Source organism: Armigeres subalbatus, chromosome 1, assembly GCF_024139115.2.
Source record: "Armigeres subalbatus isolate Guangzhou_Male chromosome 1, GZ_Asu_2, whole genome shotgun sequence".
NCBI lineage: Eukaryota > Metazoa > Arthropoda > Insecta > Diptera > Culicidae > Armigeres > Armigeres subalbatus.
In genome coordinates, this window is record NC_085139.1 from 12050312 (window position 1) to 12066183 (window position 15872).

Below are 15872 nucleotides of genomic sequence, written 5' to 3' on the forward strand. Positions count from 1 at the left end.
GTTTAACTCCGACAACCTACTCTGCTCTCCTTATCACATACGCTGATAACGGACGATGCGATGGGGAGATAACGATGATCTACCTGTATTCCGTGTCCTATACATACGGTGTGGCGACTGGTGGTGATTCTGCTGTCGATCGTTATATACCGCTGCCTCCTTTGCTAGAGGGGCAGTGCCTGTATTCGCGGGTTCGAATATTCTCACCCACCCCGAAAGTTTCCATGTTTCTGCAAATAAAGAAAGAAAATCCTCTTCGCGGAGCCGGAGAAAGAGAGGCAATCAGAAAGGTCTTGAACTGTTGGCTCTGGCGATTGCAGCTCGCTGCGATTGCTATCCGGTGGCATAGGGAGTATGCAAATTTTCTCCACTGGACGAGTTAGTAGCCCTGATGTGGTTTTTAAAGTGACTACTCTCACTGTCCCATCCGAGCCAGGATGGATCTTGATAATCCGTCCTAATTTCCACCGCATAGGCGGTAAATTATCATCATGAATGACTGCGAGTACACCAACATCGATAGATACGGGAGGTTTCCACCGTTTTGTGCGACTTTGTAGTTGGCACAAATATTCTCTCCTCCAACGTTTCCAAAAATCTTGCAGGCGACGCTGTATCAACTGCAGTAGACTGAGTCGGTTAGTTTGTAAGTTAGTGAAATCTTGTTCCGGAAGGGCCTGCAGTGATTCTCCGATTAAAAAATGCGCAGGCGTTAACGGCTGGAGATCATTTGGGTCATCGGAAAGAGGGGTGAGAGGACGAGAGTTAAGACATGCTTCAACTTGTGCTAGCAACGTGCACATATCTTCCGGGGATACCGGAGTTTCTCCTAGGACCTTCATTAGGTGGTTTTTAGCGGATCGTACTGCGGCCTCCCATAACCCGCCGAAATGTGGTGCGCTCGGGGGATTAAAGTGCCACCGAATCCCTTCCTTCGCCAACTCCTTTGATACTGCTTCGTGATGCTTGTTGTCCTTCAACCTTTCGAGAAGGTCTCGAAGTTGATTTCTGGCACCAACAAAGTTGGTGCCGTTATCAGAAAACATATCCGTACAGCGACCTCTTCTGGAGATAAACCGTCGCAGAGCTTGGAGGAATCTGTCCGTTGACAAGTCTGAGACAAGCTCCATATGCACCGCCTTTGTGCTCATACAAATAAAAATCGCCACATATGCTTTGACGATTGACCACCTTGGAGCTGGTCGAATATATAGTGGTCCGAAATAATCTACGCCTGTTCGTAGAAAAGCGCGTGACACTGTGACACGCGATGAAGGTAAATCTCCCATAATTTCATGTACGGTTTTTGGTTTCGAGCGAAAGCATTTCAGGCACTGTTGAACAATTTGCTTCGCCACACTCCTACCTCCCAGTGGCCAGAATCGCAACCGAACGACGCTCAACAATAGTTGTGGCCCTGCATGCATTAGACGTTCGTGGTAGTGACGCAGCAACAGTCGTGTAAAATGATGTCTGGCAGGCAGAGCTACCGGGTGCTTTGTCTCTTCGGTTTCCATTGAATGCTTCAGCCGGCCACCTAATCGAATCAGCTGATCTTCTGCAATGAATGGGTTGAACCACCTTAACGGCGATCTTCTCGGAACAGTATTTTGCTCAGACAATGCCTTCCATTCCGTTGCGAAAACCTCTTTCTGAACCAAGCGGACCAGAATATTCTCAGCTTCATTCAGTTCCGTCGTCGACAGAAACGTAAATTCTTTTCTCTCTTGTTTCGGAGTTCTCAAAAGCGTCATGAAGCGTAACCAATATGCAGTGCGCCGGACAAGATCGGTGTAAGACGAAAACTTGCCAATGTACTCTTGATTGAATTCAAAGGTCGCCGTACTAGTAGTAGCGACTGTCGTGCGTCGCATTTCTTCTTCCCCTGCGTCTGTTGATGATCCTTCTGGTAAAATTGGCCATTTGTCTTCTGCTTCTGTCAGTCAATTCGGTCCCTGCCACCAGAGCTTGTTTCCGATAATATCTCCCGGCAAAATCCCCCTTGAAATAAGATCTGCTGGGTTTTGAACACCTGGAACGTGACTCCAACGGGAATGTTGTGTGATGGACTGTATTTTAGCAACCCGATTTGCGACAAATGTGGTCCAAGCAGTTGGAATTGCCTCAATCCAACGTAGGACACATGTTGAATCCGTCCAGAAATAAGACTTCCCTGTGAATTTGATGGACTGTACTACCTTTTCGAATAGTTGCGCCGCTAGAAGCGCCCCACACAGCTCTAATCTGGGAATGGTTTGGCATTTCAGAGGTGCCACTCTGGATTTAGACGTAAGTAGACGGATTTGCACCTCCCCTACAGCATTTTGACTTCTCACGCACAGAAAAAAATAATGAAAAGTAAGAAGCGCGTAAAACTAGAGATGCGGAAATTTACACTATTCTACGCTGAATCGGCTCTCTTCCTAACAAGTTTGCGTACAACTTGCAAGCAATGTTGACGATTCACGTCAAATATTGTATACATTTAGGCTATATCACGTTTGGAATTACGCTAATAATGGCGTTCCATTTATGTGCATGATTTTTAGCGTAAATTTCAGTGGATTTTTCTATCTGTGCGTATACACATGCTCCGTAGGCCTTTTCGGAGGCGTCTGAGAAGCAGTGGAGCTCAACTGAAGCAACTTTCGGGATGATAACGCAACGATCTATACGAATTTCGTTGAGCAACGGAAGTTGCTCGTGAAGTCTCTCCAGAACTCACCCACCGTCGAAGAAAGGGGCTGGTTCCAGCCCATCCGTTGATTGTTTTCATCGCTCAGCGTCCAGAGCAGCTGCATGAAAATCTTCGCCGATGTTATAGCAGCTCCTAACAGACCCAAAGGGTCAAATAACGTGGCGATCACAGAAAGCACTGTCCGTTTAGTAACTGGTATCCCAGGGTCTAGACTGGGAACATTGAACTGGAATTTCAAAGTGTCCGTGCATGGCATCCAAGTTAGACCAAGAGTTTTGATTGAGGGATCTGGATCCAAAATGATCCCTTCGGATGTATGAATAGCCAAATCTTCCTGTTTTACGCCTTGCAACACAGCTGAAGAGTTTGATGCCCATTTGCGTAGCCGAAATCCACCACTTGTTGACATCGCATCCAGTTGCATTCGCATTTCCTTTGCTGTTTCCTCCTCATCCGCACCAGTTATCACGTCATCCATATATGTGTCGTCGAGAGCCGCCTTTGCGGCGAGTGGAAATTTTTCTCCTCATCCAAGGCCAGTTGCTGCAAGGTCCTAGTCGCCAGGAATGGCACCGGTTTCGTCCCATATGTTACGGTGCTGAGCTCGTAAGTACGAGCAACTTCATCGGATAAAGTGCGCCACAAAATGCATTGGAGTGGACGATCCTCTGAAGGAAAAAGTATCTGGCGGAACATTTTCTCGACATCCGAAACGAGCAATATTTGTCGTGTCCGGGTACGCAATATAATTGACCGGAGATCTTCTTGAACCACTGGCCCTGCCAGAAGTACGTCGTTGAGTGATACACCAGTTGCTGTCTTACACGAGGCGTCAAACACCACCCGTACCTTAGTCGTAGTGCTCGCTTCCTTGACTACGGGGTGGTGCGGTAAATAGCACCGCTTCACAGCTTCCAATTCTGCTTCCTCCACCAATCGCATGTGCCCAAGCTTGAAGTAGTCTTCCATGAAGTCGTGGTACTGTTTTTTGAGCGATGGGTCCCGAGCCAAACGCCGTTCAGTCCCTTGAAGGCGCCGATATGCGATATTCCTAGAATCTCCCAACCGCGAGATGGCTTCTTCCTGCTTCGGTAATGAGACGGTGTAGCGACCATCTGAACTTCGTTGAACTGTACGAATGTAGCTGTCTTCACACCTCCTTTCCTCAGGCGAAAGAGCCTTGCCTGACTCCATTTCTTCGCAGGACCAGAATCGAGAAATCAGCATGTCAAGGTCATCCAAAGTTGACGCATTGCAGCTGATTTGTAACGAGCGGTTAGGCGCCGAAATACCACCGCTTACTATCCAGCCGAAAACAGATTCGTTGAGAGAGGGATTCCCTGCACCCAAGGAAATCCTCCGTCCCGTTTGAAAGAAATCAAAGAAGGATTCTATACCGAGTACTAGATCAACTCCTTTGCGTTCGAAGTACGCCGGGTCTGCTAGTTGAACTCCTATTGGAAATGACCAGTTATGCTTGTTGGTAGTTGTGGTTGGAAGGTTCACAGTCACCTTTGGAAGAATGAGAAAGTCCATCGCACATGAAAACGTAGATAAGCGAGATCGAACCGTTGCATGTATCCTTTGTTTGACCCTTGTACCTGTTTGCCCAATGCCTAGGATAGAAATATCCACTTGATCTCATTTGCCTTCATTTGCTGACATAAATTCTCCGTAATAAAATTACTTTCCGACCCGGAATCCAACAGCGCCCGTGCTGGAATACGATTTCCCTTATCGTCTTCAATTAACACCACCGCCGTAGCCAGCAGAACTTGATGCAAATGTTGTTGAGCCGTAGCGGACACTACAGACTCTGTAGCCGCCATGTGAGCCACATGTTTCTGGATGATTCCGGTTGATCTTCAGGAGTAAAAGGTACTTTGCCCCCAGCAACTACCGTATTCTTATAAACTTCTCCTTTGCTGACTTGAAACATACCAAAGTATGGTGCCGTCCCTTGCAGTTTTGCAGCTGTATTTCGACTGGCAATCCTTCGCCTGATGCCCCGTCCTGAAGCAATTCCGACATAGTCCATTTGATTTCAGGAAATTGTCTCTATCACCAACTGATAATCGCTGGAACTCTTCACAATAGTAGAGAAAGTAGTCAGCTAAGCATAACGGACAACGAACTCTTGACGCTTGAGCTGAACTATAGCTGGTTTTGTTTGTTGCGGTTTTTGTTTTGACGTCTGTTGCATCTGTGCTGCACCCTGGTGTCAGTCGACCTCGATGGCAAACAGTCCAGAACTTGAACCCTACGCTGCAAAAATTCCCGTAAATCGTCAAGAGTGTCCTGCAACTTGGTGGATGAGGCCTCCTCCCACCCCCTCCGAGTAACTGGATCCAAACGAGTCGTAAGGATGTTCACCAGCAAAAGGTCCTTATAGTCGGTCGGCTGGATGACCTGATCCAGAGTCTGCACAATTCTCTCAAAGCCTTCAAGAAGAATGTGCAAGTCTGCTCCGGATTCCTTGGTAAGAGTAGGCAACTTGAAGAGGGCCTGGACTTGCCGCTTCTTCAGTTGCTTACTGTTATTATACCGCTTCAAAAGCAGATCCCAGGCCACCTGGTAATTGGCCTTTGTTATAGTGAATCGAACAATGCCTATGGTTCCCCTTGGGCACATCCTTTTAAATAATGGAATTTCTCCATTTCAGGGAGTTCCGTTTTCCAATGAATAAGCGAGTTAAAAAGGTCCCGAAAACTGAATCATTCATCGATGTTTGTAGGGTAATCTGTGGCAGACACACGTGGTCCATATTTCCATGCGACGATCCATCACTTCCCCCGACAGAGTTCTCCAATTCCTGTGGTTTCTGCAAATCTTTGAGCTTGTCCATCAAAAATGATTTCAGCTGATAATATCGGTCGCTAAAATCCATCCGCTCCTTTTCGACCGAAGTGCTATCCGGGTTGTATTCTTCGTGGGAAAATATGTCAACCAAAGCCACACTGAAGTTCTCCCAAAGCTCATCCAACTTACTCAAACGGATCTCGATTTCGGTTGTAGTAGTGGTTTCCTTGAATAATTGGACGAACCTGTCAATGTCGCTGAATGACAGCTGGATCTCCTTCAATCTCGCAGTCAGAGCCCGCATCGTCGGTTGTTTCTTGGGTTCAGGTTTCATGGTGACCGACAGACAACTGTGATTCCCTTCAATATTCGCAAATAAACAGCCTTACGAAACCAGCAGCGGTGAAATTCACGACGAAATCCGATTCTCTGTAGGGTCCGAATCTGTCCGAATGATTCCACCAATACTCGAAGAATAACACGGACGAAAAGAAGAAAGTGCGGTGTAGTATCCAAAGAATGTCGGCTTCGGCCGGGCATATACTGCGGAAGCTCACCTGGAGAAACCAGCAGTGGTGCAATTCCCGACAAAGTCCGATTAGCAGCAGGATCCGAATAAATCCACCAATGATTTAGGGAATCAGCAGTCGTGCGATTCTTAACAAAGCTCCAATTACCGAAAGTCCACCAATGACTCGAGCAAGAGGACGGCGAAGAAGAGAATTCGTGATGTAGTAACCAACAAGTTCCGGCTTCGGCCGGGCATATACTGCGGAAGCTCACCTGGAGAAACCTACAGTGGTGCAATTCCCGGCAAAGTCCGATCTTCTGAATGGCCCGAATAATTCCACCAATGATTTTAACTGAGGAAATCAGCAGCCGTGTGATTCTCGATGAATTCCAATTAACTGACGAGTCCGAGCAGTTCAACCAATAGAAGCGAATGGCGAATAGGAGAATATGCGGTGTAATAACCAAAAATGTCGGCTTCGGCCGGGCATATACTGCAGAAGCTCACCTAGAGATACCAGTAGTGGTGCAATTCCGACGAAGTCCGATTATCCGATTAAGTCAACCAAATTTGTGAATGGATCGCTCAAAAGAGCATTCAGGGCTCAGCAGGAAAATGGCAAGTTGAAGAGGACAGATTTTCATTCAAAATGGTGTATTTATCTGCGTCTAGCTTCGGCAATATACTATTATGTTCACTCACCCGAGAAAACTAATTGTAGCACTCCCTCTTCCTTCCAATCCTAGTCGGCTAACATGCAGCAAAATGGAATCCTAACGCCGATCCCTTTGGTAACTGGTTTAGTAGTGGCCCCGATGAATCATCGCAACATCGAAACGAGCGTTAATCCAAAAAAAACGTCCTTCTTGAATGGCGGTTCCTGATGGTCCTTGACGACGAAAGTTATAAATGTACCGATACCAAATCCAAATTGGCGGAATGCCAATGGTATGTAATGGTTTTCCTTGCCGTAGGTCCGTAGATGATCACAAGTCCAGAGAAGAAGGTCGAAACGTTGGCATTAGTATACTGAAGGAAATGCTTCGGCTGGACATACACTATTCTAACTTAATTACCTGAGAAAGAAAGCGTTGCGCCAGTCCAGCGGTTGAAGAAGCAGATCTGGTTCCGTGAAGGCCTCCAGAATTCCTTCAGTTGTGTAGGCCGAATCCAAATCCGTGTAGTCGCTTCAAAGATCCTAAATCTGAATTAACTGCAAGGCCTCTCTTCAGTTGTAGTAGCATGCAATTCAGTTGAATTCCAGAATCGAAGATGACCATACAATTTCGAGCTTCCCTGTCCAATAGCGATGGCGTGCTAGCCAAGCGACGCCAACAAAGTCAAGCGGCAAGCTTTGTCCCCGAGTGCAATGGTTGCTGTGTTGTTGATCTGCATTGACTCTAGTGCACTGACCTCAGTACACTGACCTCCCTCAAATATGGGTTCACAATGGTGGTTTCTAGCACTAATCCTATCCAATCCAAACGAATGTGTGTCGACCCAGTGCCGACGGTTTGAACAAGTTCCGTAGATGGTCCCAGAATCCGGTTCGTAGGGCCAAAATGAACGGTTGAGCCCCTTTACCTGATCCAAAATACCTTCAATAGCTGCTGAGCGAGGGGCAATCAACCGGGCATCGAAGTTAGAGGTGGAAAGAGGAACGTGCGTTCATGCAGTCGATGGGTTTCTTGTATTGTAGCACAATTTTTCTTCTGAACGTTTCGAAGTGGCACGATAGTTCTCTTTATTTAAGAGCCAGTTCGCGAGAAGCGCGACCCCCTCTTGTATCGATATTCTCCGATTTGGATGAAATTTTCAGGGTTTGTTCATATATGTAAGAGAAGACATTTAGCAAATTTTCAGATTTTTCATTGAGGGAAGTGGGGTAAAACGGCCCTTAAAAATTATTGTTCAAAAATCATAAAACAAAAAAATGCAATAACTTTGGCAATGAGTGACCGATTTTGTTTAAATTTTGCACGTTTTTCTACTCAATTAGTACTTTATACCAAGTGGTTAATAGGGTAATAAAGTGGTTTACTTTAGGAGAAAATGGACTTTTCGATAAAAATGGTCGTTTTCCCAAAGGAAATATTTTTCACCAACAGATCTAGGATAAAAAACTAAACCCGTAAGGCAATTAAGGAACTAAAGAGCTTTCATCTCATATATAATGTAGAAGCGCCAACTCAAGAATTTCTAAGAAAATCGCAATTTTCTGCAACACTGTTTATTCAAAAGAAAGTTCGCACAAATTTTGACCCTACTTAAGTTGATGTTTTCCGATCTGGGGAAAACTGTCCAAACTTTTTTGTCTAAGTTGAAATTAAAAATCAGAATTTTTCATTAGGGGAGTGTAGGGTAAAATAGTCCTTTAAAAATAAATGTCAAAACATACATCATTTTTTATGTGAGTTCTAGTGGAAAATACATAAGTTTTAAAAAAACTGTTTCTTCTTCCTTTCAATTCATCTATATTTTTCGTCTCAATAGATACGTATATCCTTCGCTGATCTATATTAGATAGCAAACTATTTGCAGAACAATTTTCAACAGAAGTAAAATAGGACCAAAATAAGTTCCTTAAACATTAGCACGTTCTTCGCAAACTGAAACAAAAATGAACAGATTCAACGAAAGTGCTTGTTGATATTTTTTTTGAATCAGCTACAATCACTGTGGGTACCGGTACTGATGTTGCTTTTACAGCTATGCGAAAAAAAAAGTATTCTTAACGGCTAATGAGCAATTTTGTAACGTTTAAACATAGCTTGTTGGTGGAGCTGCTTCTCAGATTATATTTTTCTTTTGTACCTACTTGCATCAGGTTACCATAGGCTTGTTTTTGTAGCTTGTAACGATTGTGTGGTATTCATAACTCTCTTTCATCCTTCATCATTATCAATTTAAACCAAATTCTGCATGTTTATTGTGCAAAAACGTCAACGCGTGTACCATTCATACATTTTGAATTACTAACCTTCAAACTGCTAGTTAATATTACAGAGATACAATCTAACTGACTGAATGGACTATACCAGTTCTAATCGGGTGTATATATCTTCAAGGGTTGGACAATTTTATCTCATAGGTAATAGTATACCCTCGATTCTATGTTTACACAACTGTGTAAAAAACACTTCAAAGTTTAACAAAGTTGCATTCATTTTGCACAATACGGGAGAAACTTTTTTTTTTCTACGACGAGTTGATTATTTACAAGGAGAGCGTAACGATGTAATGTGTATACTATTGAAAAGGATAGTGTATCAATTGTCTGACGATTTGGAAACACACCCCTCATGAAAATACTTAAAATTTTAGGATACACGTTTCTACACTCGTAGATAAAGTATGTAAATTGTAGATCGCTTAATCAAATAATTTAAAGATTACCAAGCATAACTGTTTTATTCTCGGCTTAATTGGATTGGATTGGAGATCTATTTTACCCCTCTCTCCCCATTCCAATATTTTGCCAAATAGTTTCATCTACATATGGAAATAAACCTTGTGAGTTTCAGCCAGAAGCTGAAACATCGATAAAATGGATTTGCGATTCTCACAAACTGACAAACAAACAGTGCAATGTGCAGAAATTCATAATTTGATTGATTATTCTTAAGTCGGCGCACTGAAATAAGTTTCAATAAGTTTGATGTATATTCTGCTTGAGCTCACATATAAAAATTTATGAATTTTTGACATTTTATTTTTACAAGGCTATTTTACCCAATTTACCGAAATTGCTCATTTGTCGTTAAGAATAATTGTTTTTTTTTCGCATAGATGTAAAAGGAACATCACTACCGGTACCCACATTAATTGTAGCTTATTCAAAAAAAATATCAACGAGCATGTTCGCCGAAATCGTTCATTTTTGTTTCAGTTTGCGAAAGAAGTGCTAATGTTTAAGGCACTTATTTTGGTCCTATTTTACTTCTGTTGAAAATTGTTCAGCAAATAGTTTGCTATCTAATATAGATCAGCGAAGGATACAGTCAAACCTCCATGAGTCGATGTTCTATGACTCGAAATCGACTAATGGAAGCAAATTATCCCATACTAAAAAAATATTTCTGGGTTACTGTGATGATCCCTTCAAACAGCTTTCCAAGGATTTTCATCTCCACTCCTCGATATTTCCATGAGTCGACGGTCCCTTCAATATCGACTCATGGAGGTTTGACTGTATACGTATCTATTGAGACGAAAAATATAGATGAATTGAAAGGAAGAAGAAACAGTTTTTTTAAACTTATGTATTTTCTGCTAGAACTCACATAAAAAAATGATGTATTTTTTGACATTTATTTTTAAAGGACTATTTTACCCTACACTCCCCTAATAGAAAATTCTGATTTTTAATTTCAACTGAGACAAAAAAGTTTGGACAGTTTTCACCAGATCGGAAAACATCAACATAAGTAGGGTCGAAATTTGTGCGAACTTTCTTAAGAATAAACAGTCTTGCAGAAAATTGCGATTTTCTAAGAAATTCTTGAGTTGGCGCTTCTGAATTATATATGAGATGAAAGCTCTTTAGTTCCTTAATTGCCTTACGGGTTTAGTTTTTATCCTAGATCTGTTGGTGAAAATATTCCCTTTGGAAAAACGACCATTTTTATCGAAAAAGTCAATTTTCTCCTAAAGTAAACAACTTTATAACCCTATTAACCACTTGGTATAAAGTACTAATTGAGTAGAAAAAACGTGCAAAATTTAAACAAAATCGGTCACTCATTGCCAAAATTATTGCATTTTTTTGGTTTTGGCGATTTTTAAACAATAATTTTTGAAGGGCCGTTTTACCCCACTTCCCCTCAATGAAAAAATCTGAAAATTTGCAAAATGCCTTCTCTTACATATATGAACAAACCCTGAAAATTTCATCCAAATCGGAGAACATCGTTGCAACCTCCCTTGGAAAGGGGGTCGCGCTTCTCGCGAACTGGCTCTTAAATATAATCTACACTTAATCTATAACACATTAAAAACACTCGACCGTGTGTATGTTGGACGTGATCTGTCCCGGACCGTGATCTAGTTGCGACTGCCGATGTTCTCTTGGGTAGGTACCGGAGAGACCTTCTTCCAACGATGATCGCTTCGGTAGTTCGTCAGATCGGTTTAACTCCGACAACCTACTCTCTGCTCTCCTTATCACATACGCTGATAACGGACGATGCGATGGGGAGATAACGATGCTCTACCTGGATTCCGTGTCCTATACATACGGTGGCGACTGGTGGTGATTCTGCTGTCGATCGTTATATACCGATGAAGGCAAAAGAGTTTCAACAGCTTCCTTCCTTGCTAGGGGGGCAATCCCTGTATTCGCGGTTGCGAACAGTTGGTGTCTTGACTGAATGCGAAAAGGCAGCATCACTACTCAGTGAATTAAAATGGGGTTTTATTTATCAGATATGTAGATGCCGCTTTACCTCCATTACGTTAATTACGTCAAAAACTCGGATGAACAACCCGCCAAATTGAATAGTGGCTCCGGTAAGTGAGTTCATATACTATATGACCAGATCAACAAACTGTTTACCAAGGTTAACCAAGAAGCTTTCAAATTCAAGATCAAGGCTGGGATTGGAACCTACTACGCTTGTTACTGTTGAGCTACTACAGTAGATACCTAAATTTATATGAGACGAGTAATATAAAAGCTGGATTAATTTGAGGCCTCCAGTAGCCTTGCGAGCAATGGCGAGTTCGATTCTCGGTCCATAGTGTATTCATTGTACTTGCCACACAAAAATTATACTCGTGCAATAGCGGGCATAGAGAAGCTTTCAATTAATAACTGTGGAAATGCTAATAGAATACTTTGAAAAAAACAGGCCAAGTTCCAGTTGGAATGTAGAGCCATTGAAGAAGAAGAAGAAAAAGATTTGATATAATTTACAAAAACGTCTTATCGCATTGCTCACCTCCTCCGGTCTTATCTCCAACATGAATGTAAGAGTCCACATACTGTGCACTAAACCTCGCCGTACTAACTCTGTTATCTATTCTATTCATATGCCGTTTACACCTTGCAGATTTGTGCAGCTGCACTTTTCAACTGAGTAGGCCAGCAGTGTGACGCCCATCGAATCCATGGCATCGGAGAAGGTGAGTTTTCCGATCGGTAGGGGAAGCGAAATCGCTCACCGCCTGCTATGTTTTATTTTGATTTAGAACAACTCGGAATCGATTCCGTTGACGGTGGTTCAAAGCTCCGCAGAACAAGGGGAAACTGCGAAACAGCCGCCCCCTGGCCACAGCTGTGACGATGCGTTGAAGGAGGCCGGCTTCGGCAGGGCGCAGATATGGATGACCTTGTTGTGTGGATTTTCGATTATGTCCTCGGCAAACGAGTCGATGGGTATGGGCATCATCTTGCCGGCCAGCCAGTGCGATCTGGATTTGGATCTGTCTCGAAGGGGGATTGTCAGCGGTGCTGTTTTTATGGGTCAGTTTGAAGCGTGTTTTCAAGACGTCGTCATGATTGACTCTTCTATTATTGCAGGTATTACATTTTCAACGTATTATTGGGGGTATCAAACCGATATTCGTGGTCGCAAAGCTGTTCTGAAGATTACACTTCTTTCGGCAGCGGGGTGCTCGTTCCTAGCTACGTTTGTCAATAAATTCGAGATCTTAGTGATTTTACGATTTCTAGTCGGGTTGTTAATGTCGGCGCCTACTTTGGCGGCGGTTGTGTATTTGGGCGAATTTTGCCCTCCCAACAGGCGAGGACAAATGATCGGCTATGCGTGCGCCATTGGAGGGCTTGGATTCTGCTACGTAGCCGTTTCAGCTTGGTGGATCCTATCATACGAATGGGTGATTGTGGTCACTCAGACTTTTACCATCCGGCCATGGAGACTGCTATTTCTTGTTAATACCCTACCCGGGTTGATATCCGGTATTGTGTTTTGCTTCTATCCAGAGACACCCAAGTTTTTATTAACTAAGGGGAGGACGCAAGAAGCGCTGAAGGCTCTTCGTTGGGTTCACAGACAAAACAAAAGGTATCATGAGCGTTTTCGAGTTGAACGGTTGCAAAGTGATGTCAAATCCCAGGCAGAAATCGAGACTGAACAGGAGGAAAGGTCCACCATTATCAACAAGCTTATTGATCAAATTTCTCCATTGCTAAAAGCTCCTAACTCCATCTACTTGATGGTTTCCAGTTTTCAGAGCGCCACTGTATATATTATGTTAGTATACTAATTAAACGAATGTTTTTAACATTTATACCTACCATTCGCCAAAGTGATATTTCAACGCTTTCAGATACGGCGGTCTAGGAGTTTGGTTTCCTCAGATAATGAACATTGTGTTCACATCGGACGTCACAACAGGGGTCAAGATTTGTTCCATATTACAAATCGAGCCAGCAACTAATGAGTCGTCCGTCAACACAATTGACCCGAAGGCCGGCTCAGAATGCAATGATTCGCTCTCTCGGGAAGTTTTCATCTACACCTTTGCATCCGGGATCATGATTTCAGGCTACATGCTACTCACCTCCAGCATCCTCACCAAAATCACAGAGAAGAAAATGATCTACGTCAACCTGATCACGGCTGGATGCGCTGGCATCGCTTTGCAGTACATCACCCATTCGTACGTAGTGGCAGCATTGTTTTGCGTGCAGATTGTCACTGCTTCTATGTGCGTAGTCCTGTTGCGATCGATCCAAGTTACCGCCTTTCCAGCACAAGTCCGAGGAACGGCCATCTCCCTAACCAATCTGACCGGCCGTATCGGACAGTGCATCTCCAACGTCGTAACTGGCGTTCTGCTCGTCCAGCAGTGCACCTTCACTCTGTACATCTTTGCAGCACTTCTCTTTGCGAGCGCAGGGTTGAACGCCCTGCTTCCCTGACTGCAGCAAAACACCTCCCAAAACACCATAATCTACTCCAATAAATAGAAGAAAGCGAAAATAATGCACATTCATTCGGATCTGATCCACCCGCGTCACCCAGCAAAAGCCACGAATTGGATTCACTTTCAATCAGGTCCGTGTACCGACCGTGAAATATGAATGTTTTGATTGGTTGGTATGCGAATCGACTCCAGATGAAAGGGAGAAATCCAACGGCAAACAAATTGTACATTTTATACGCCATTAATTTATTTAAAGTTCGCCCATTCAGTTTCGTTCATCCGATTGATTGATTGATTGGCTTCCGATGAGGATGATTTTACAAATTTAAACTGGATCGAGAGCAGACTGGAATTAATTTCCGATATGCTACGCTCGATTTGAGCCTGTGCGAAAAGGGAGAACTTTTAAATTCCGGCCGTTTCTAGGTTAGGAGGATGAACCGAAAGCTGATTGGAAATGAACGGTAGTTGGAGTACGAGTCGGTACCGAATGTGGATTTATTGGAAAATTGAAACATTCGGTAACTAATCAAATTATGGTTGGGCTAACCTCAATCCCACGTGCCGAGCGAACAGGTTGTCTAGGGCTGGGAAAATCTTCTTCCGCTCAACATGTGGCATGAGGTTGGAAATAGAAACCACCCATCCGTTTAATTTAATCCCATTTAATGGACTTCCATCCGCAGGCACAAATGTTCACCCCTTTGCAGCAAACGTGATCGGATGTTTATTACCTTCGAGTTGCAGCAACGGACAAAAAATAAATCCGTGTCATCGGGTATGACTTTCAAGTGCCAGGCGCCAATTTGAAGGGGTGAAATTGTAATATGTAGTGTGAAAGACATTCTTGCGTTAGGGGTATGTGATATGGCAATTATTGAAGTGGAATCAAAATATAATAAACAGCGATCAGCTATGGCAAAATAGGGCTCTGAGAATATACGACTACTTTTAGCAGCCCTATCAATATCTGCGAATTCCAACAAATTTATGCTACTAACGCAGATTCAATACACAATTCAAATAAAGGTAAAGGCTTTCCTTTGAGCACGTTTTTTTCGTGGACATATTAGAAGAACCAATAGCAGAAAGAATTATCCATCCACAAAGTTCTCGTCATTTCTGCAATTCATTATCATAACAAAACGTTTGTGATAATGGCTCTTGTAGCATGCGTATCACACGTGCCATCGACCCAAGTTCAATTCCATCAAATCGCATAATGACATAATGACATAATCACCTCAGGTACCTCCAAATGTGAGCTCAGGGTAAGTTAAGAACTTTGCATTGATTTATTTATTAAGCAACAAAACAACTACCAACATGTGAAACATACGTACCCCAGTGACATACTCTGCGGCATACATCAAAAATAGAATGCGCTAAATCCAACACAAAATACTTTTAAATCTATTCTTATTAGTTATACGAGGAACATGAAAATCAAACACTTCGTAACACCTATTTAACCCGCGACACATGCCTTTGATGGGCTCATTGATTCCGTAGTTAGTTGTAGAAGCAAAAATGTAAATAAATGAGTGTGAGCGAAGACTACGATTTCGTATTTTTACTTCGATCTTTGCTATCAGCTCAGAACAGTAAATATGGCCTTGAAGCAAATCTCCAATAAAACAGGCTTTTGCAACATTTCGTCTCCTTTCGATCCTTTTATCGAACAAGTGGCAGCGCGAAGAACAACACGGTACCGTCGCTTTCGCGGCGTCGGTCGACCGGGCGGTTTCCGAGCCCGAGGACGGAAAGGGGTCCTCGTCAAGGCTGGGGCCGGCGTAGACACCGCGTCGGCAAGTCCCTCTGTGTGTTAGCAAATAAACCCTATCGCAGAGAGGTCTATTTGGGATGCACGCGGCATCACGATAACATGGTGTTCTTCTAAAACAGCGAATCACGATGTTCGATGCTGCAAGGACACGCAGCTAACCTCGAGGGTGCGTTGTGCACTGGCCCCCC

At 43.3% G+C, this 15872-nt stretch overlaps 2 protein-coding genes across 4 annotated transcripts; one reads left to right on the forward strand and one right to left on the reverse strand.

Moving 5' to 3' along the window:
• Positions 1 to 3163: 3163 nt before the first annotated feature.
• LOC134205959 (uncharacterized) lies at positions 3164 to 4234 on the reverse strand. The gene has a single exon (XM_062681657.1). It carries the CDS (start codon positions 4232 to 4234, stop codon positions 3164 to 3166), a length of 1071 nt encoding a protein of 356 aa, XP_062537641.1.
• Positions 4235 to 12036: 7802 nt separating this feature from the next.
• LOC134208096 (synaptic vesicle glycoprotein 2C-like) lies at positions 12037 to 15443 on the forward strand. 3 transcript variants are annotated; one of them, XR_009978495.1, is made up of 5 exons: positions 12037 to 12131; positions 12198 to 12471; positions 12529 to 13222; positions 13299 to 14419; positions 14585 to 15443. XR_009978495.1 is itself a non-coding variant. In XM_062684183.1 (4 exons), exons 1-4 carry the CDS (start codon positions 12117 to 12119, stop codon positions 13891 to 13893), a joined length of 1578 nt encoding a protein of 525 aa, XP_062540167.1. In that variant the 5' UTR covers positions 12037 to 12116; the 3' UTR covers positions 13894 to 15443. The 3 variants fall into 3 exon arrangements, 1 of the variants encoding a protein (XP_062540167.1); XR_009978496.1 differs by having other exon boundaries at positions 13299 to 14029; XM_062684183.1 differs by having other exon boundaries at positions 13299 to 15443.
• Positions 15444 to 15872: the final 429 nt, after the last annotated feature.